The sequence below is a fragment of the Xylocopa sonorina genome, chromosome 8 (assembly GCF_050948175.1).
Source record: "Xylocopa sonorina isolate GNS202 chromosome 8, iyXylSono1_principal, whole genome shotgun sequence".
NCBI lineage: Eukaryota > Metazoa > Arthropoda > Insecta > Hymenoptera > Apidae > Xylocopa > Xylocopa sonorina.
Window position 1 is genome coordinate 10383506 of NC_135200.1, and position 22549 is coordinate 10406054.

General features: G+C 48.6%; 1 protein-coding gene across 1 annotated transcript in view; it reads left to right on the forward strand.

Annotated features, from left to right (window-relative positions):
- LOC143426291 (uncharacterized) overlaps positions 1 to 22549 on the forward strand; it is a 292096-nt gene that overhangs the window by 51342 nt on the left and 218205 nt on the right. Inside the window, exon 14 of the mRNA XM_076899644.1 lies at positions 19036 to 19080. Coding sequence (XP_076755759.1) covers positions 19036 to 19080 — 45 coding nt within the window. The remainder of the gene's footprint in view (positions 1 to 19035; positions 19081 to 22549) is intronic.

A 22549-nucleotide genomic window follows, 5' to 3' on the forward strand; every position in this document is an offset into this window, starting at 1 on the left:
CAGTACCCGCGAGCACCCCCCGTTTCCAACTGAGACGCTCGATAATAAGTGGAGATCGAGCGGCCTTTATCCGAGAGAGCTTCCCAGCGTCGGTCGAGAAGCAGCGTTGGCCCTCGAGATCGCCTTAATTCGTTAGCTTTTTTCCACCCCGTATCTTCCAACTACCCTGCGCGGGGCAAGAACACTCGAGGCTGACGCTGCTTCTGCTCTCGCGTTTCTTATTTACAAAAAGATATCCGATCCCTTGGTTGTCGTCGTGCCCTTTCGACCCTCTCTTCTTGCTCCGCGCTCTTGTTAGTTAATGCGTTCCCTCCGGGACGCTTAATTAATCGGCGAGTTATAAAAAAATCGGACGTTCGGTTGAGTTTGTTTAACCCGACGCAAGTAAACGAAGGGAACTGTAAAACTTCGTTTATCCGGGATGTCCTGAATCGTCGTGCAGCTAGGATCGCGTTTTGTCGCGCAGGGAGGAACTGGCGCAGCGAGATAAGAAATAGAGTGGAATGGCTTTATCGTTTTTAATTGCTTTAATTAGTTTTGCGGCGTTCTACAACGAATAGAAACGGTGTCCTTATATTCGTTGCAGTCTTGCTATTATTTTACAGGGACTAGCGAAAAGTAATTTATTTCCCAACGTTCGTTAACTTTAATTAAAAATGCTGAGACCACCGGTCCCTTTCTGTATAACTGTCCAATTAAGCTAAGGAAACCGGTGCCCTCTGATGTTTTATAGTAACGTTTCCCTCGTCCAAGTTTTTCTACAGAGACGATGCAAGCTCCATGGACCGTGCGCGATGTCTCGAACATCTCCCTTCGTCGATATCTCGTACACATTTTTCGTACGCGGCTCGGTTCGCGTACCAGGGCATTCAATCTCCCAGAATTTCCCGGTGCGCCGTGTCACTCATTGTCAGCGGAAGTTCGCCTCGTTACAAAATGCGAGACTCGCGCGAAAGTTTGGCGAACGTGTTGCACTTGGAGCCGGCTTGCTCGACGCAGCCCGCTCGCTTACCACCGACACACTTCCTTAATTTAAGTTTATTCGTTCAGCCGCCGTTCCGCCGAAATATGTAGAGACAGTACGAAAGTGGAAAGAACTCTACCATTCGTCTACTCTAGAGCTGTCACGTCCCGCTTAATACAACCCCCTCCCGCGCCAGGATCACCGCGAGCCCGCTCGGTCCACCCACGAGGAATTTACTACCACCGGTTGAAATTTATCACGACCACCGCTCTTGATTCCCAGACGTACCGTGTCACAGAAAATCCCCTCGCTGACGTACGTTCGTTCCTTCTCCGCCGTCGAATTTCCTTCCCGCCCTCATCGACTCGATGCGCCATCGATTTTTGCCACGACCCAACCCCCTCGAACCTAAAAACCCTGAGAGCCTTCCTCGTCCAAGCTTCTTCCAGCCGCGCGCACCGCGACCAGCCGACGTCTTCTCTCAGGCGACGTGGCAACGGGAATCAGATAGAATTTTTCATAACTCCGCCCGTTTCATCCCGTAGCTAAGAATTATCCCTTTCAACTTAAGACGCTGTCGACTTTCCCTCCTCGCGTAAGGGCTTCCTCAGCCGTTACGTTTTAAGAGGATCGAGCCGTACCTGGTCCCGTATTCGCTGGACAAATTAATACTTAATTAGTTGCTCGAGACTTGCCGAGACCTACTTACACCGGCGCGGATACAGTTTCCGCCCACTTACCCCTTGACTTTCCGCCCCGCGAACGCTTCGACTCGATGCATTCCGTCTGAATTTCGACGAGCGACCCTTATCCGCGATCTCGAGCGGTTCGTGCGGGTTACGACTCGAGGGTCGAGAAAAATTCCGACTGCGTCGCATATGGAATCAGCTTGCTATCTTAATTTGGTATCGCTGAAGGAACGGTCGACGGAACACGGTTATAAGTAATCCCTAGTTTTCTCTCGCGTTCGAAACGCGGTAAAAAATTGACGTTCCTCGCTTATCCTCTCGCCGTTTCCCTCGTGATACCGTCGATGGACTCGAAACGACTGAATCGCTTCGAATCTAGCTTTTAATTGAACCGATTCGACGGAGCGTCGGAAAGGATCGATAACGAAAGAGGAGGAATAAAAACGATACGAGGGAACGGATTGGAAATTAATGACACTGGTTACCTGAACGCAATCCCGCGATCCTTGTTTCAGGATTAGAGAGCTGTTAAACGTACGGTTAGATCGCCTCGGTCCCCTCGCGGAGGGAAAGCAGCGGTAAACGTTGCGGGCACGCGAGATTTTTCTGGTAACAGCACGGGACACGTGTTCTTGATCGTTGGAGATGAAATTCCTCCGATCGACTGGAAGGGCTCGTAATCGAGCGTTAACGCGAACGATAAGGTGTACAGGACCGTGCGTACAGGAAATGACTGATCAAATCGCCCTCGACGGCACGCTTTCGGGCCAGTAATCTCCTCGATTAATTTCGACCGGCTCGTTATTGGTCGATCGATGCGAGCCGTGCGTTCGTCGCGCCTTCGATGGAATTTTTGCAGACTTTTCCTGCAGGCTATTACATCCCTTACATCGTTGGTACATTCGTATTGACATTTTCATCCCATTATATCTGAAACTCTTGAAAAACGTTCCGTTCCCTTGTAATTTTAACATTTCTCCAAACGTGGGTCGCTCTGATATGTTGAACCCACGTTTTATTCAGGTTAATTAGTGTTTGATTCTGAAATTAAACAACGATGGTGCTCTCGAATTAATCTCAGGAAGTAATTTTAGTGGATGAAGTGAACGATGGACACAGTGACGGTATTTTTATCGACGTCGTTGCAGCAGGTTGCTTTATCGGCGACGGTTTCTTGGCCGCGGTCGACGGTCCAAAGAGGAGGAGGCGCGGTTTAATGATCATGGCTGGCCGTTAACGGGTAGATCCCGGGGACGCGTGGTGGAATCTTCGATTTCCGCGTGCTCGTCGCGATAAATCTCCTTTCCGTTGGGATTTATGTTCCGGAAAGTGGGAAGTTGCAGTCGAGCCGTGTAGAAAAAAAAAAACTTACCGGAACCGCCGCTGCTCGGGAATTAATGCGACTCCGTTGAACTCATCCTCTTTCTTATCCCTCTCGCGAGAGGCGAAAACGAATGAAAAAAATTGCAACCTGGTGCAGACTAAAGGTGTAAGGAAGATGTTGAAAGAAACGCGGATTATTAGCGGAGCAGAGGGCACGGCGTTCAAGGAAGGCGGAACCGATTTGATTTTCCTCGTCTCTAGTCCTCGAAGGATCCTTCTATTCGCGAGCGCAGGCTTGCTGGTCCTTTTTAAAAGGCGGCGTCTTTTGCCGGGGCTGTTGAACCCGGCTGCGGATGCTCCTTGCAAATTTTTCTCCCGAGTGAATTTAGAATACCGGAACCGACTGGAAGACGGACGGAAAGGAAGTGGCGGAGGACGGAGAAGCGAAGGAGGGCGAAGGTGGGTAAGGAGGCAGCGACCAGAGATCGCGCAACCACGATTCGTACGGCCCTGGCCAGTCTATACGCATCGCGTGCACCGCGCATAATGCAGCTTGACGATGTCTGAGAGCACAGAGCGTGCCTCTATTCCCTCTCGACAGAAATGGCTTTGTGCACTCCCTTAACAACCCCTCCCACCCCTCGCAGACCGCGGACGCCCTCCGCGTCCCCGTTTTCCGCTCCTCGACCCTTTGGCTCGGCCATCGTCTGAGCTGAAACTTGTGTCAGCGCCCGCTGAAACAGTCGTTCCGTCTCCTCGAGCCGCCTGTTAATCCACTCGAGGCTAATATTGAATAGAGCGGAGTGCGTTTCGGTGTCGGGACGCGGGGGCCGGGCCAGGCGCGGGCCGCTCGCCTTTTTGCCCTCGTTTCAACGATTTTCGACGACCTTTGACGCGTCGAACGACGACGGATAAGGGATTGCGAGCGCCGCTCGGGAAATGGTTATCGAATGGCCCTGTAGAATCGAGAGAGTCGATTTACGGGGGTAAGGAAATTTCTGTTTTATTGCGGATGGGGAATGTTGGTTACTAAAATTCGGGGGAGTATTGGGGGATCGCTTTGCGTCTGATGGAATTTTAAATCGATCACGAGTAAATTTGTTTTATGTATTATAGCGTGGTTCGAAATGACAATGGTAGTTTTATTATGTTATCTACGCGCTCGAATCAATTAATAAGAGAGACAGAAATGAAACGTTTTTCTTCCAGAAAATTCCTAAATGTTTCTGTTATTAATTTTTTTAGATCTTCCCCGGTAATTACGATGTAATTTTTCCACGCTGAAAACGTTCAAGCGGTGTCGTTTTAAAAATTAACTCGCACGCGACTTCACGGGCGGCATTTAACTTTGATTAACCCTGTAGGGCAAGCAGGCTTGTAAAAGCGGAAACGGTACAACTGTTACGTTTCAGTTTCTCTAATTATTCCAACATGGAAATTAATGCAAAAGGAAAATGGGAAAAAACGGGAGGAAAAAGCGGTGAAAAAGTTTGGTTTACGTGTCCGTGGATGGACGGGCATCTTTTCTGGTCGCGCTGGTCCAGCGAGGCTCCACCGCCGCAAAAACGAGACGTTAATGGGGAAAACTTTCGTCCCGTCTAGTTGCCGCGCAGCGTCCCGGAATTTCGTGATTATTTTTCATCGGCCACCCACCCCGAAAAGCAAAGTTCGTCTTTTTAGTCGGAGTCGAATCCGCGCGCGTCGAATAACGCCTCGCGAGCTAACCAGGATTAACTGCACCGTGTTTTTTCCGAAAATTTCTGTCCTACCTAATGTTCCTACTGTTGGAATAATAATAATCGTTTTAAATCTTTAAAATAGCTCTTCGTCTCGAGCTCTCCGTCCACGATTTTATTATCCCATATTTTTGCATACCTCGATCACGTCGAAATTTAGTTTCGAAGTTCGCGAAGCTTGAAACTCCATCGAATTTTTCCGAACATTTTCAAGCCTTCTCTAGTACCACGGAATTTTACCAACAATTCCAGGGTAGCTCACTGTGTAGCTCCCTGCTGTTTTTATCGCAGAAAAAAAAGGAAGAACGCGGCAATGTTCATAGTGTTACTTGCAAAAAGCGATACAGAGGAGCGTAGGAACATTTTCGCTAAAGGAAACGATAGACAAAATTCGAATAAAATAAGTAAACGGAAAACCATTCGAGAGATCGAGAAATATACGCTGGCGATTGGTCTCTCTGAGAGCGAGCTGCAGAAAACAGTTAAGCTTGTCAGAACTTGCGACGAATGGGACAACGGCCAGTCAGTTGTGAACTAGCCATCGCGATAGCTCTGGCTGGGCAACTTCTGAAACGCAGTTATCGAGCAGGGTAGAGGCGCGCATCGTTTCTGTTCGGTGTGTCTCTTTGAGCGAGCCGACCGCTTGTGATCGATATAATCGCATCAACGTCTAAGTAGTCCATTACGGGCGCCACAATTTGCGTCACTGGGGCGGCGTTCAAGATTTTACGTTCCGCACCGAAACGATCCTGCTGACCTAATTACTCGCGACTAGATGCCTGGATCTGTCGCCGCTGAAATCTTGCTGAATGAACCGTCGATCGAGTGGACAACGCATCCTCGTGCTCGATTCCCTCTGCGTTTGCGGCCACTGAAAATCCTGGTGCTCAGTCAGGACCGATACGTTCGATCAAACTTGGTCGACCATTCTTGCGACAATCGAGGGTTTTATTCTGTCGTTTGAAGCAGATAGCAGTTTTTGTTTTTTTCACAGAGAATATATCGAGGGTGAAATGTTGTTGGATTATAGAAAAGACAATATGAAACATGATTTGTCAATCGATCGTTCGCGTGTGGAACAACCTGTAGCGATTACGATGGAAATTGGCAGCGGAGGCGGCTGGAGAACGCTTGGTCGATGCGTCGAATCGGGCCCCAGCGTCGATTCAACGATTGATCCCCGTGTATCGCGAGCGCAATTGCATTTAAACGCCACGCGACGCACGCGTCACGCCTCGCGTCACGACCCTGATCGCCAGTGAACATTTAATGACCTGAATTGCCAGCTGCCGTCGCCGGAACCCGGCGAGGATTTCCACGGAAGCGCACCATCTTGTTCCTTAATCCCCATGAAATTGTAATTTGCTCTCGGAGGGTTCAATCTTTTAGTATGATTAGCTCTGGTTATGTTTTGCAGTCTGGCCTTGTTCGCACTCGCTGAATCGTCCAACGGTTCGAGCTTATATCCTCGAGAGCTCTTACCAGGATCTTTTTTTCATTTTATACGCGATACAGTAGCACCTCGCTTGTCACGTGTTCGCGTTAACTCTTTGTAAATGAGAACGCTTTCGCGTTTCGTTTGATTTCACCAGCTAGGAAGAGAAAGTCTCGCGTTTGATATGGATAATATTTTATACGAGACACTGAATTTTCTCAGGTGCGCGCGTGTTAATTTATTAAAGCAATTTCGAAATGTCGCTCGTTTCCGTCGATGCGACGAGGACAAATTTCCTCGAGCGATATTTAAACTCGCGGATACAACGGCGCCGTTACTTTGTCGCGTATACGATCTTCCGGTATCGCGCGGGCGATCTTTCACGTTAATTCCCGCCTGTACTTTTATCGGTATCAGGTGCGTCGTAAAGCTTACCGGGGCGTAGTTTCGTTGTAAATTAGCGAGCCCAGCCTGTTTCCCTGGCGCGGAATCTGCGAATTTTTACCGGATCCGTGCGCGTGTATGCGCGCCCCGTCGCGTAATCGGATTTCTTCGCATTAGACGCCACTCCGCCAGCCACCCCTTGCACTCTGGAAGGTAAAATGTCTGCCTACGAGTGGACACGAGCTCGGTTGACTAATTACCCCGACTAATTAGACTGGTGCAACGCGGTCAAGTGCGATGATCGCGTCTTCTCTTTCCCCCTTCTCACCCTCGAAGCACGGGGTGGCGTTTGCTCGATCGAGGCGAACATGTTTCTCGTAGCGTTTGTATTTTTCGTTTTAATTGTACACGGGATTTGAGGAGGATCGACGATGAAATGACGTTACAGGCTTAGGTTGATCAGATTGGAGAACGTTCGATTGAAGCACCGTTTGTTTCCGTAGCCAGCTGTTGCGTTGCTCTTGATAATCCTCTTAGTGGGATTTATAGTCTTTCATGGCGTTGTATTCGTTTCAGAGATTAGACTGAGCGTTGTCAATCATCGTGTCGGTTGGATCGTTCCTCGAGAAGTACGTATCGCAGGTGTAATATTTGCAGGCGGGAGTATCAGAATTATTTTATCGACAGAAGAATTCTTTTTACTTTCAAGGCGTTCCGTTGCAATATAAATTCTCTTTGAAGCGCACCCTTTACCATTTCTCGCGGAGACACGTTCAAATCGATCTTAACACTCGAACTTTTGTACCCCGTCGAATCGAGACCCGTCCCAATTACCTTTGAACTCGTCGTCGAGCGATCTCGCCCAGTGTCGCTGCAGAAGATTCTCTCCAGAGCAAATTATCTCCCCGTGGATCGAAGATGCATCGCTCGTGCTTGTCCCCTTTCGTGTTTTTAGTTTGCCCCGCGCCAAAGCGAATCGTAGCCACTCTCCGTCGCCTTTATTCGATCGGACCGACGCGAACAATGCCGAATCGAATGGCCCAGGAAGAAACGAATCTCGAGGCGAGAGGCAGGGGCGTCGTTAACCCGTGCCACGTCGACCTCGATTCACTCGAGCAACCCCTCGAGGTCCCATCGCGCCGCGGGAATCGAACGCGCGATCGATCCACCCCAACTGGCGTCCTTAATCGTCGCGCTGACAAATTCGCGGACCGCACAGGCTACAGAAAACTCGCGCGATGATCCATTAGCCACGGGGAAAGTTTGCCTCGCAATTTTGTTAACGATCCGAACGACGCGACAACGGCTGCTCACGCGTCGGATGATGCATCGCGTCGTTTCGCCTGGCAATTCCGTGGACGTCTGCAATTCCACGTAATTGGACGCGACGTGCGTTACACGGGAAGTAACTGGTTTCATTTCGCCACTTATACCAGTTGCTGTGTCTTATGGTTTCTCTTTCCCGCGAATAACTGTGCGTTTCGTTTTTGACTCGCCACTGATTATACCGCGTCTGCGACGATCCGCTCCTTCTTCCGTTTCTCTTACAGAAAAACTTCCTTTTTTATGCTCGATGTACGCCATCGGTTTCCACTCAGCCGCAGATTTCATCGAGCTAAAGATGAACGAACTCGCAAGAAAAGTAGCCTGGCGAGCCGTCCTCGCTCGACCCGCGAAACTTTTTCCGAACTCCATCAATAAAAACTCTCACCGTCGAACTCGATCTTTCCTCCGTTAGCAACTTCCCTTAAAAACACTTGCCGCGGCAATCACCGTCGGATGCACCGCAGAGCCTCGGTAGTTTCTCCTGTGGAGCAACTTAAACATAATCACGGAGTTCGAATCTTGCTGAGGCGGGCGTGTACCGTTCCGCCTTTGATCTTCCTCGTAGCCGTGACGCTTGCCGCGAGGCGGCACGCTCGGGGACGATTCGCAGCTGGCGGAGGGAAAAATCCGCGCAGCGGTTCGCGCGTACCGAAAGACAGCCCCGAGGGTCCATTAACCTTCCGTGGATGGGCTGAACGGGACGCTGGGGCCAAGGTAAACAGACGCGGAATAGGTTTTAAAGGGGAAACGAGAGCGACGGCGGGCCGATGATAGAAATGGAGAGGAGGAGGAGGAGAAGCGGGACGAGGGTAGTTGTCGAGGCTCGCGATGGCGTGTCTGGATATCGATCCTGGCTTCCGGGATGGTACCGTCGTGGCCTGGCTTTCTGCCTCCAAAGCTCGCTGCGTGCGTGCCTCCGCTGGCGCGGGGGTTGTACGCGTGTGCCGGAAGGGTGCTCAGGTGAACGAAAGGGGTGCTGTTTGTATCGCGCGCTGGTTTCTATCGCGTGCACAGGCTCGCGTCGAGGTTTCGATGCACGGAATGTGTTGTACGTGTGCGCGCCAGAGCAAAGGAAGTCGAGGAAACAGCGATTTCGTGCCGCGCTCGGATAATGCGGGATTAACAGGTGGAACTGGCGGTATTTTTTTAGCGAAACCGATGTGACAGCCTTGTCGCTGCGAATCGTATATTTCCGTTGCTACCTGTTAAGTAAAGTATCGCGACAGCTTTGTTTGAAATTATGTTTTCGTGATTGAGCTTGGGGTTATGGTATTACGATGCGCGTTGGACGGTTCGATCTTGAAATGTGATTTATGCACGGCAGGAAAGCCGTCGAGTTTCATTCTGTTATCAAAATTAGAATATCTCGATGTATAAAAGGAGAGATTAATTGAGCCTGAAAAATACTCCATAAACTGTGACAAAATTAACGACAGAAATAAGGAGATAGTAAACTTTTCAACAAGAGTCATATACTGCGAGGGAAAATACACCTCAAGGCTACCACCCTGAACTCCAACCCCATTCTCTCGCTCTTGAAAAAAGGCACGAAAGTTTTAGAGTCCACTAAAATCGCAATCTCGACGAGAGACTGTTTCGTACGATCGAAGGTCAGGTTGGAATTAACCGCGGCGGAAGATTCGATTCCCTCGCGGGGCGACGGCTGAATTCCGGTACCGGAAGGGGGTCGCGTGGCACGCGTAATTAAGAGGAAACTGGAATCAGCTCTGGGGTGGAAAAAAAAAAGCGGAGATTCTAAATAGAATTTCTAGTCCGGCCAGGGTGGCCGCTGGTGTCCAGGCAGTTGGAACGCGAACGCGCGCTTGCACGCTCGCGAATATACACTGATTGCATTCCCTTGGACGCGTTCTCACAGGAACAATGTGCACGCGCGCGAAATGCGACCAGCTAGGAATGCGGGCCGCACGGAATCGTGCATTGTTATCCTGATAAGCGTTCGTGACTATTCGCGAAATGACCGTTTTTGTTGTCCGAGGATATCCTGTGCTATTTAATTATTCGTCAAATTACAGACCTCTGATATATTTCTAGTACCTTCTGTCGTGGATAATTTGGAAATTCATTCAACAAATATTACAACCAAGATCATTAAGTTTATTGCATCGCGTCGTTGGATATATAAAGATACGAGGCTAATTAATAATGCTTCGCGTACATAAAACGCGAGAAGAGAAGAGGGGGCTCGGAATTTGACCGACGATCGATGCGAGGATCCATGAAACACGAACACGGATCGCACTCAAAGAAGCCTCATCGAACTAGAAGTTAAATGGAGGCTCGGAAATTCATGACGATGATGGGCGATAAAATCCAGACCCGCGATCCTCGTGTCGTCGCGATGCCCTCGAGAAAGAAATCGGCCGTCGCAGAGACGATAACCTCGGTTTTCATCGACTTGGCCGTCCGCCAAAGGAATCTGCTTTAATATCGCGTGACACGTACCGCGCGCCTCGCGTCCTCGCGGCGGTCTGCACTGTGTGTGCATGCACACGCCGCTGTCCCAGGGAAACCTGGGAAAGGGGGACAGGTTAAGCTCTCGTTTTGACAGGGGCCTGAAATATTACGTAGTTTCTGCGTTGCAATCTGTCGTCACTTATCTCCATCGCCCGTCCGATAACCGGCTCCCCCGCGAACCTCTTTCGATAATATCCCCTGTATCGAATGGCCAGATCTGAAGCGTATTCGATAATGCCGCGTCGATGGCGTTAATATATTGTCATTGTTGAATCGATGGACGCGGACAGGTGGCATATAAATAGTCTTCGTCGAGTATGTAAATTATGATTACTTTAGCGTCCAGTTTTTTACATTAATCGAAGCTGACTGTTACTTCTCGTCATTTGATTTACACGTGGTTCGAGAAGTTTTTCAAACACAAGTTTCATATGCGTAATGCACGAACGTGTTGAGACTCTGAAATAGGTCGATTTCTATGAGAGCATAATCGCTTGAGTAGCTCTTGATCTCATCTCGAATCGTTCACGCGCCACATCTTACACATAGAACACACTGTTCTCTTATTCTCTCGAAATGTTATCGATACGTGAACAAACGCGTGCAAAATCATGACCAGTGTAACGATCGAATTTTCTGTTCACCACGAAAGCAGAGTAATTTGAACGATTGAATCGAAAATTGCCTAAAGCAGCAGGATTAACGCGAACCCTCGATCTCTTGCTTTCCACCCTCGTCACGTCCGCGCTACGTTCGCTCGCCCCTTCGTACGACCCGGATCACACTCCCCGCAATTACAGACATCGAGTCGCACGACGTAGTTATTTTTTCAATCGCCACAAACGATTTAACAACTTTGAATTACATCTCGCCCAAGCGAAACTTGTCCAACACATCGTTTAAAGCGCGCGTTACGCAAATATGGCGCCCCTGGTCGTCTGTAGAAGTTAATGAAACATTAACGAGTGGATAACGGAAGCATCGAAAACAGCGGGGCGTTGTTTAATCGTTTTTTACGGTCGTTAATCGTCGAGGCGGAAGTATACGCGAATAATAAAGCGGTCTATGGGACGCGTTTGTTCAGTGCACCGTGTATTCGACGCGCTCGTCGCAACGGGAACACCTTTCAATCATTGAAACGCCGAATCAGTTTAATGAACCAGTAAAAAATCGTGGCGAGAAAAATGTTTGCGCCGGTCCGCCTTGAATAATTTCGCGCGGCGTGGAATTGTTTGGCGGCGGGATTTTTTTTTTTTTCGACGCGAACCGGCGGGGGTGGAACGCGGCTCGGTTCGATGATTGCGTTTTAAAATTCGTTTCGTCTCGCAACGCCCAGCAACACCTTGCGGAACAGTCGTCGGCTACGAATTTCCCATGAATATTTCATCGCATCGCATTGCCGTTCCAGGTATTGCAAATTAACGATTTAACGACCGGCCAGCTCTGCGCCCTGTTTATTTAACGATTATTATATCGTTCCGACGATGGATTTGATCGATCGCCACGGATTTGCGGGCTCCGCGAATATTCCGCGGTTCTCCGCTACGATATTTTATCACTTTTTTCGCGGACACCAACGCCACGCCGATGCGCGTAAATTTAATAGTTCAATATAAATAAAATCTAATATAAAATAATCTAATTTCTTTTTTAATAGGTTTCTTTTATCACGTATTTCAGTTATATCGTCGCGCGTTTAGTTATACCGCGAGTTTCGTTCTATTTTCGTCAAAAGATTGTGGAACAAGGTACTAATGTAGAATCACAGTAATCGTAACGATAAATTGAAGCAAAAATATCAGAAAATAGCCGTCGTAAAATGTTAACAAGACGCGTTTGAAAGATAAAACGAATCCCCCGCTTGGAGTCTCTAAAAATCAAAGGAATAAACAAACTTGAAACACGAAGCATCTCTCTTGAACAGCAAACTATGCTTCATCTGCCTTTAACCCCTCCTCTTGTTCGCGTTTATCCGCGAAATATTATAGAACGTTGAAAGAAATAACTCGCTAACTCGCTTCTATCTCCAGCAAAGCGTCGAAATAGTTTCTCCGTTCTCGAGACACGGTAAAGTTTAATCGTTGTTTAACCAGCAACGGATACTCGAGTAGCGCCAATGAGCGCGTCGAAGGAGCGCTGGATGGCGAATATTATAAACGGCTCGAAATTAATTCCCTTATTTCCCCAATAACCCGGCCAACGATAAGCCGAGGCTCGAAATCTGGACCATTAATAGCAATTAATTGAAAAATAAACGGCGCGATATCGCGCGCGATTTAATCCTTGCGCGCAACAACGTCGCCCGCTGGTTTATTATCGAGCTCAGCTGGATTCGTATAATATCGTTCTACTTGAGCCACTTCTGGTAATTAAAAGATTTACCCGGTTGTTGCGCACGGCGAATTCATTTCCAGCTTGCCTGCTGATCCGTCGCGATCTGTTACAATCTCCATTCGCGGAGAAAACGGATTTCCTCGATCTCACGAGCGACAATCGAATTATTATCGCAAAGATACGAATCGACGCTGTCAGTTTACGATCGGAGTTTGGAACTAGAATTTTAATTGCACAGAAATTATTACTGCGGTACGTGCGTTATACGTGGCATTTTTTTCACCTTTCACCAGTGCTCGTATAATTTCTTTCTGTCACACAGCATTCCGTTTACGGTTCTCTATACCGATCGGTTTCTCAGATATCCTTTACTGCCGTATTAAAGCGAGCATAACCTCGAACTACGTACAGGCAACGAAACAGAGGTTCGTGATCGTAAAAATACTAATTTCTATTTGTCGCTGGGTTTCGTCGAAGTCGAACGGCGAAACAGAAGAACGAGGGTACAGAACGAAAGCGGAGCACCCTAGGAATTCTAAGATCACGTTCTCTCGCAGAGTTCCTCGGCCTTTAATCCAGCCTGCACTCGACCAACCGAATGCTTTTCAATTTTCCTCCCAGCAGCCCGTTTCCCTCTTCAGTCAACCGAACCGATTAATCGAAAGGACCCAAATAAACCAGCCCTGCCGGCGGAAACAGAGGCTGGCTCCACTCCAACTACCTTCCGCCGTCCCGTCTACCACCCCCTGCCATCCAACGATTTCAAACTTTTCGCGATCCTCCTGGAATTTTCAACCCTTTAACTTATCGAGAATTTTGCGTTCTCCCCTGGCGAGCGTCGTGTAGATACTAAGATAAAGGATTCGATCCTCGATCGGTGTCGTCTGCAGGAAATTATAGCCGTGTTCGACAGCGTTCAACGTTCGAGATGCGAGTGTCTCGCGGGCGTTTCCACGCGAAATACGTGGCGCTAATCACTTTGACGTATGAGACGGAGGATCGAGTCGACGGTGCGCGACGCTGGATGCCTTTAATTTCGTTAAGAGCAGTAATTTCGCAACGTAGGAAATTGCGCGCGTCTTGTCGCCAGAATTCGGTAGGCGCGCGAAATTAACGCGTCTGCTTCCATCTTCTCGTTTCTTTTGTGCCTCCCTCGTGCGCGACGAGTTTATTAGCCTTCCGTTGGCTGCGACTTTCTTACCGAAATTACTTGGAACGTCGCCGGTGGTAAATAAACGTGACAGAGTAGAAACTGTGGCGACTGTGGTACCTCTCTGGTTGATGTTTGGTCAAGTTTTTTACGTCATTTATTTTAATAGTTATTTGATGGATTTCGTGTGGACATTTGTGGCCACTGCGTAGAAAGAACAGGTAATTGATGGCCAATCGCTGACGGAAGACGCACAGTGGTTATTTCGATTTACGCCACTGTATGATGGCATCGTATCTTAATAACGCTGCAGAAGTGGTGATGAAAATTGAAAATTGATTCGAGAAGTTTGCGTAATTGACTGACGATACTCTTTGTTTGCTCTTGAGAAAAGGCGAAGCAGAGATTTTGGATTGATGCCTGGTGAAAATTTTCCTCTCGCGTAGAAGATATCAATCTCGCGTCTGCGACTTGTCACCAGGATTCAATAAACGAAAGTCCAGTGAAAGTTCATTTTTCCAGCCTGAAATATCAACAAGTAAGAGCCACGCAACCGTAATCGAGATTTCTCCGGAAGGAAAATGAATTTCACTCGTTAATTAAATAAAGCGGGACAGTTTGGAGTATCTCGTTCGATCTGTCACCGTGAGCAAGAACGATGAAACGTTTCATCGCTAGTGATTAGTACAAAGTGAAACAAGACGCGGCGAAGTGATGAATTAATAAAATCTGCATGCCAGCGCGTCCACCCCCCGCTCCCTCCGCGGCAGGAAGGAATGCCTCATCTCGACAGGAATTTTTCGACGGCTCGTTTGAATTATAGAGACAAGCTTCTCCGTAGCTCGAGCCATTCGTCAAACTAATTGCGCCTCCCACGGAGGCCGCTGGAGGATTTCTAAGAAGCGAATTAATCGTCTACCGCGACGGAAGTTCCATCGCGATTCGATTAATTCGACTTTATAAATAGCCGAGCATCCGCTTTAATCGCGTTTCGAGTTTACTCTGGTTCTCTCGCGAGATTCTATAATATCGAATTCTCGTAATTGCAGACAAGGGAAATCGTGGTTTGATATTGGGCGATATTCAATTTCTACGATAAAAGTGCCATTCGATTTTGGTCGATGATTGTTAACGGGGAGAGGGTTGGGGGGAGCTAATTAGATTCTCGTTTATCAGAAGGAACGGGATACTACCCGTGCGATTTTTCAGAGATCAGCGGAAAACATGGCGGACACGTGCGTGCGGACGCTCGTGTGAATGACTGCCGTTACATCGCGGACCGTGTTCGTTGGAAATTAAACGGGGGATTAAATTACATTCGAGTCCGGTGCGTTCATCATTTGACGGACATAATGACGGTAATTTAACGGCGTGGCTGGCAAACGCGAAAATTTGAAGAGTCAACGTTTTCAATTCGAGGATTTGACCGTACCGTCAAAATGAATTTCTATTGCACGCTTGTATTGCCCTCGATTGAACTTTTAGAACGTAACAACCGCATGGATTGGTAAGAATAAGCCCATATAAAAACAAGAATCCCAAGAGAAATTCACAAACAGACCGAATCATTCATTTCTACAGTTCCAAACACCTTTTTTCACCCCAGAAACCCTTGGTACCCTCGTTCACCCCCTGATACAGTCCGCCATCAAAAAGCGTCCACTGGTAACCGTAGTCGATCCAATCAAACACCCCTCAACGAGCCATCAGCCGTTCTCATCCGACCCACGCGGAATACCTCGGCACCCCAGCGTCTCGTCTTAATTTTTGCCAGTCGATTAGACGTGGCCGTTGCTCGCGATGTCTGAGGGGGTTAATTTCACGGCGTGGCGAACCGTGCGACGCGGCGAAACGACGCGTGACCCAGTTAACCCGGTCTCGTTCCAAGGTGCATCGACCCTGGCGCGCGTTTATTAACGGTGGCGAAAGGGCGCGAGCCGCGAGTCGAAGGGAGATTGGCCCAGTGTCGCAGGGTAAACGTCCCTTAATTAAGTTGTCTACCCAGGCAGACCCATCCATCGACGTTCTTTATCGAGAGGGTTGGTCCCTGATGCGAAATCGATGACGCGCCGCCTATCCTTTCTATTCTTTTCCCACTCTCTTCCCGTGCACCGTGGAGGGAGATGTTCAATAAAAATTCCTGGAGAGCCTCGACTGGCAGGAAATGTCATCGGCGATGCGCGTACGCGTACTGAGTCTTCCGGTGGAATCGAACCGGAATTCGCAGGGTGCTCCGAGCGAAGACGAGGCGAGCACCTTTTTAAATTCCCCGCATAGCGGACACGGGTGATCCCTGCGGAGGTTCTCCCGAGGCGAGGCCACCGTGAATCGAGCGAGACACCCCAGGCGATTGTTCCGGTTGCAGCAACAATATTTGCCTGCGTAAATATTATTTATCGAATCGTAACTGCAGTCAGCGAATAACCGAGTCGGCACTGGCCGATCCGCGTCGACATTTGGAGTTATATCGTTCAGAACTTCGTTGCATTTCCAGAGAGCTACGAATTTACTTGAAAATCTGACCTTCCAGAAATTCATGCGCCTCAGAAATTACGTAAAAGATCGAGGATCTTTTATTGGCAAGTTTTAGAAAACAGACGAGACAGGGAGAAGAGGATAAAGCTTGGAGCATTCGTCGATGACAGAGGAGGAGCATATTTATTTTTTCGAAGCGGATCGGTGGATGATCTGCCACCTGTTAGGCTTAAAAATATCGGGCGCGTCGTTAGAGGCAGAACAGCCGGAAAAATGGCCAACTATAAACAGCGTCCGACGATATATACGCGAGTGAAACCGGCGCCGTAAATAACGGCGTCGAAACGAGTCGCGAGGATTTATGGTGCCGATTTTTCGACGGAATGAAAGGCCCGGTTTATTTCCGCGGTAATGGCGATGAGAGATTTCTCGGACACCGACACAGAAGTCGGAACGTCCTGACGAAATGCCTGATAAACTGCCTTTACTTCGTCGGTTAACCTTTTCAGCCGCGACAATATTATCGAACAGCGAACATACATATTTCGTATCGATCACCCGATACATTAACTCTGTCATTTAGTTAAAAAGTCTGAAAAAGATATTCCACGATGCGGCTTCGATAAATTGCAATATCGCTGCGTTCGCGATATTTACGAATATACTAATTAATTACATTCGAATAGTAGAGGATGTCAAATTTCCTTGTCATTTAATGGTAGTTTGATTAAACCATCAAAATTCGATATCGCGAAAGCGTGGCGCAGAGTTTAATTGAAACTGAGAAGTATTGATTTAATTTTTGAAATCGCTCTGTCAGTTCGTCGACGGTAAAAGGGTTAATCAACGTGTTATAAAAGTGGCAAGAAAATTGCTTGAAAATTGTATCACGAGCTCTCTATCGGGTAACTGTCGGACGTATAATTTTGTCGGGAATCAGTAGTGAAAAGGAACGCAGTCATGCACAGATCCAGGGTGTAATTGAAAAAAGGGGAAACAAGGGTGAGCCGGCACTACGGTCCATTATACCCCCATCAACGACGACCTCCTCCGTTTCTCTGGAATTAGAAGTGCCACGACGGGGCCGAACGATTCGCGTCCTTTCTTAAACGCAATCGATCGCGACGGACGCATACCACCGCGTCGAGGAACGGAACAGCGTTCGACGCCGGCGCCCGTGGAATTTCCATCGGGAGGACTTGCGAGGTGTCGCGAATTACTTTCATCGCGGAATTCTCATCTGGCTGCGTCGGGTCAGCTGCCTGGCCCCGCATAATTTCCATTCCGTCGTTTGTTTAATCGTACCGTGGAGCCAGTGATATCTCGTTATCGACCAGCGCGCGCCCCTCTCGCCGATTATTCTTGAACGCCGCTAGGCGGGGAAAAAACTTCCCGCCCAAGAGTTTCGCCAGACCTTCCGGACGCAACTTGAGCAACTCCGCGAGGCGAAGTTTCAGGGCAGACCGGAAGTAGAATTGAAACTTCGCCGGGGCTTTGCGGCGGACCAATTACAATTTCAATTGATTCAAGCATCTGCATCTTGAATGTAGAGCTTCCGGAAACGAATGGGGATTGGTACGCCTTGCGACGTTATTAACGAATATTTGCGACGATATTGACAAGGCAGATGTCGATGTATTCTCTGAATATTACAACCATACGATCAAGAAAGCAATAATAATTAGATTAATGGCAACACTAATATTTGTGAAAAGGCAATTATCTTGCGATTTTTCGAGCGAGAACAAAGAGAAGAAAAGAGAAGAAATGGAGAGGCAACCCAGACGAAGGACAAGGATCCGTGTATCTCGCGAGGAGGTCCGCGGAAAAGGGTAACAGATTGTCTGTAGCCGGTTTAAGCCGGTTTTCATGACAGAGAACGCGCATTAGCGGTGCCGCGAGAGTGCTAATGTTCCGACCGGTGGAGGCGGGTGGCGGAGCCCGATGTATCGCCCGGGGGTGGAAACGGTCCGCGGGCCGGCTTTAAAACTAAACGCGGTTAAATCGAGTGTGTTATACGCCGGAAGAGCGTCGCGTGCAGCCGTGGCATTAACGCGACGCTGGTAATGTATTCGAGGTTCCTATTCCGCGCGTTCCTCGCCATCTCCGTCGCGGCGTCGTTGCCACCCCTTTGCTCGCGAGCCGTCCGACTTTCGACGACGAAAAACCGTGGCCGCCATCCGGTCTAATTAAACCTACCCACCCGGAGTATCTGTAATTTATTATACAACTTGTACTGGATCCTAACATTTTTCCCATTCAGAGGGTTCTGGTGAGATCGATAAGAGAAGTTGTTAATATTTGCTGCGTCAAGGGTAGTTAGAAGGATATGTAAATTTCATTAAAATTACTCGAGCTGTGCTGTATGTATTACTTGATGAACCCTCGGAAAAATGAATTACCAACCGACGCAACCGATCTCGTTCGTTACTCGTTCAACAATGTCCACGTGTAATTACAACAAATGTTTACAGTCCCCGTCTCATTCCGGCAAAACGATTCCTATCATCCGACGGGTTAGGTCCTTTACTCTGCAACTTTCCCGCGAACTTCAACTCGATTAAATTCATCCCCACGTCCGACCTTTCCCCGGATCTTTCCCACGAATTTCGAGCGCGCCGGTTTCCGGGGAAATTACACGCGTCGGGGTCTAAGCGTGACTGAATCATTACTCAGCCCGGTGATTAAAGCCAGATGGCGAAGTTCCCTGTAATATAACTCCGGATCCTCTTGCGTTGTTTCAGATTTCTGCCAGCCTCGTCCCGTCCGGCTTCTCTTCCCGCTGTCAGGTGAGTTACGACGGAAACACGCCGTTTTGCCTCGTAAAGGATCGCCTTTGCCTCAACTGGGTTAAGTTATAAATTTTTACGAGCCTATTTACTCCGGAGGAAATTCCCGTCGAAAATTCCCGCTGCACGGAAATAAAATCCGCTCTGTTTTATATTCATGGCCAATCTATCTGTTTAACCCTCTGTAACGTCGCGTGACTTACACGGCCGACCATTCTTTTGGATCTCGCCTTATTTACTTGACACCCAATATCGAGCTTGTAGCTACTGATCTCGAGTGAAATTTGCTCGTAGCAATCGTTGATCCCTTTCGAATTATAATCAGAAGTGAAGAGCGTCGTAGGTTTTCGTTGATTAAATCAGTTGATCAAAGTGGAGGGAGTTGCTAAAAGATTGATTAGAGGTCACTCGTTGGACGGAGGGTTGAACGTAATTAGACAGCTGTCAAACACGAGCAGGGATTTCTGCGCGAGTGGCAGCAGTTCATGCTGGAAGTTTGCGTAAACTCCGAATATTATTTACTCGGCAAACTGCTTTGGGTAGCTGCGTCCCTTATGCACGCGTAGTCCTACGCAAACAGAGCTTCTTAATGCCGTGTTTGTCTTTAGCCCGTGGGCGGTACGCTGAAACTTCGCTCTCGACGGTTTTTACCTTGTAAGTCGTGCGATTCCGCGCTGCGATCGCTTCAGGGCGAATTACTTTTTCTTGCAGCCGGTACGAAAAATAATTGCCACTGCGCGTATCCGCTTCTCGTATAATATCGCGCGTACGTTTGTAAGCGGGACAGAGTCAATGCAGCACTCGATCCAACGCCCATGGCATCGAAAAGTAATTACACACGACGGTGGGACCGAGAGGACGGAACAACACTCGCGATCGTTTTTTTAAAGGAACCAAAACTAATCTATCCGGTCGCGAGGGAAACATCGTCAAAGAGAAGAATTGCACGCGCCTCTGTCGCGTTTGATCGAGAAGGTATGTGACACGGGTGCCGTGTCAGATAAAACGGACGGGGAATACGAGGGAATGACGAAGGATGGCCGACGATGATTGCAACCGAACTCGATGGGCACGTCGACGAGCAGACAGTTAGAGAAATGTCGTCTCTGGGCAAAACAGTTTTTAACGACGAGTCTCCCTTTTCAGTGCCCCGCTCGAAAGCGACCCTTATCTCGATAATTCCGTACTGATGGGGTGGTTTCGTGCGTGCGTATCTTTGTCGTTGCGGTGGATTTAAGAATCCTACGATCATTTTTTCTTCGAGACGACACTTTTGATCTCAGAGTTCTCATTCTATTTTACTTGCATACGTAAAATAAAATGAAACTACATTTTAAATTAATTTCTATCTCTCTCTCTCTCTCTCTTCGATACATCTCTGAACACAGACGAAAGGAATTCTGGAACGGAGCAATTTCCGCGAAATTTTCACCGCCCTCGCTTTCAGGAAATCCAAAATCAAATAGAAGTTGGCTTCGTTTCGTCGATCGTTCAACCGCGACCCACGGTTCGCCACCTATTTACCCCGCGTTCCGCCCTCGAAGCAGCACAAGTTGCAGCTGGAAAGAGTTCCTTTCAGGCGATCGGTCGCCGCGATCCAACTGCTCGATCGACGCGCCCCTAGCCAGCGCGAAATAACACAGGGAATAATGGCGGACGAGGGAACAACTGTTCGCTTGTCGCAATAAGAGGGGACGTGACAAGCGTTATCGAGGGGGCGCGTTCCGGGGAAGAAATCGCGGGCCAAGAAGTGCACGATCGCTCTTTTCAACCGTGGACGCGGCGAACGAAGCGCACGAATGGAGGAGAGAACGGACGGCCAGGGCACGAATGAAGGATACTCTTCGATCCAGGATCGAACGGTGCAGTTGGCATGGTAAAGAGGAGAGAGAGAGAGAGCGAAGAAATAAGAGCGCTGGATGGATCGGATCAAGAATTGTTTTTCTTTGGCCAGACAGAAGGAGGAACTGAGAGTTAGCGAGGGAAATGGGTACAATTGTCGAGGGGATTTGATAGATACAGCGAGCACGCGGCTTGAAGCTAAAGAATTCATTCGGGAACTCTTGCACGGATACCGCGTAAATTATTTCTGCAACTTCTGCCGCTCCCTTTTGATTTTTTGCTACGCTTGGTAATCAGGATAGAAGAGAGGGTTAAAGAAATAGAAGAGAGAGAAAAAATTGGAATAATTGACCGAAAATCGAGAAAAGTGAGCGTATCCAGATTGGTAGATTTAAATGCGAAACAGGATAAAAGCGGGAAGCTGAAAGGCAAAACTAGGCAAAGTAACGAGAACAGGAAGAAACAAAACCTCGACGGATCAAAATGAATGCGGCATGGAAAAAGAGCGAGCAGAAGGAATATTGAAAATCGTTTCCCCTTGAAACTACGGAAGATATCAGAACGCACGAATCGATGTTAATTTAAAAACGGATTGGAACAGTAACGGAGAGAGAAAGAAACCAATCGCGGAGACCGCGTACCTAAACAATGGAATAACAAACCAGCTTTTCCAACGTCGGTTCGTATCAAGTGCGTTCGAAAGGGAGCAGGGAAACGTACTAACAGGGAAGGAAAACAAGGGGCATGGAAAAGCCAGTGGCATCGCTAGACGGGGGAGAATGGACTGGAAGAACGGCGGGCAATGAAAGAAACCGAAAGAGGCGTAGGTGAAAGGGTGGGCGGCCAGCGAAGGGTTGGCGGCGGAGGGTGCGAGCAAGCAAAAGCAAGAAGAGTCTACATCACCTTGCGTTCCACTTGACGGCACTTCTGCGTCGTCGCCTGCTACTTCTTTCTGCATCCGTTGGCGCGCGATGCCCTCAGCCTCCCACGCGACGCTGGCATCCTCCTTTCGTTCCGGCGTCGCGACGACGAATCCCCAACGGGACGGATGGAAGGGAAGTTTTCGAACGTCGACTCGGTTTAAGCAGCCTACCACGCATCGGCGATCACGAAAAGGTGACTGCGCGACGAGCCCCTCTCGTTCCAACGCCTCTGCCAGGGTGCCTACCCTCTGATGCGCTTTTTCCGCGAGCATGATCGAGCGGCCTCTCGATGGAGCTCAGCGAACGAGCCTGATTTTGGGATTCAATTTTCACGGGGCAGTTGCTGTCGACTGTTCTTCCTTTTCTCTCGAATACTTTAAAAAATATCGACAACTATCGCTTCGCTTAATTTTTATTTTCTACACACTATCGCCCTTAACTATACCCATCTCAGCATCGTATCCATCGTCGACCCAGTGAATAATTGACCCAACAATAACGCGATCCCTAACTGGCCATAAAAATCGTTATCGTGTATACACCACGCCTCGCAGTACCGCTCGTAAAAGCGGGGGACGTCGCTGATAATCGTCGCGCAGGACACGTGATCGGGCGTCGATCGAGCGTCGATCCCCGCAGGAGCAGTAAAAGCGCGTGAAACCGTCACGGAAGCCGTCCGCTCGGCATTGACCCGTTCCCGATGC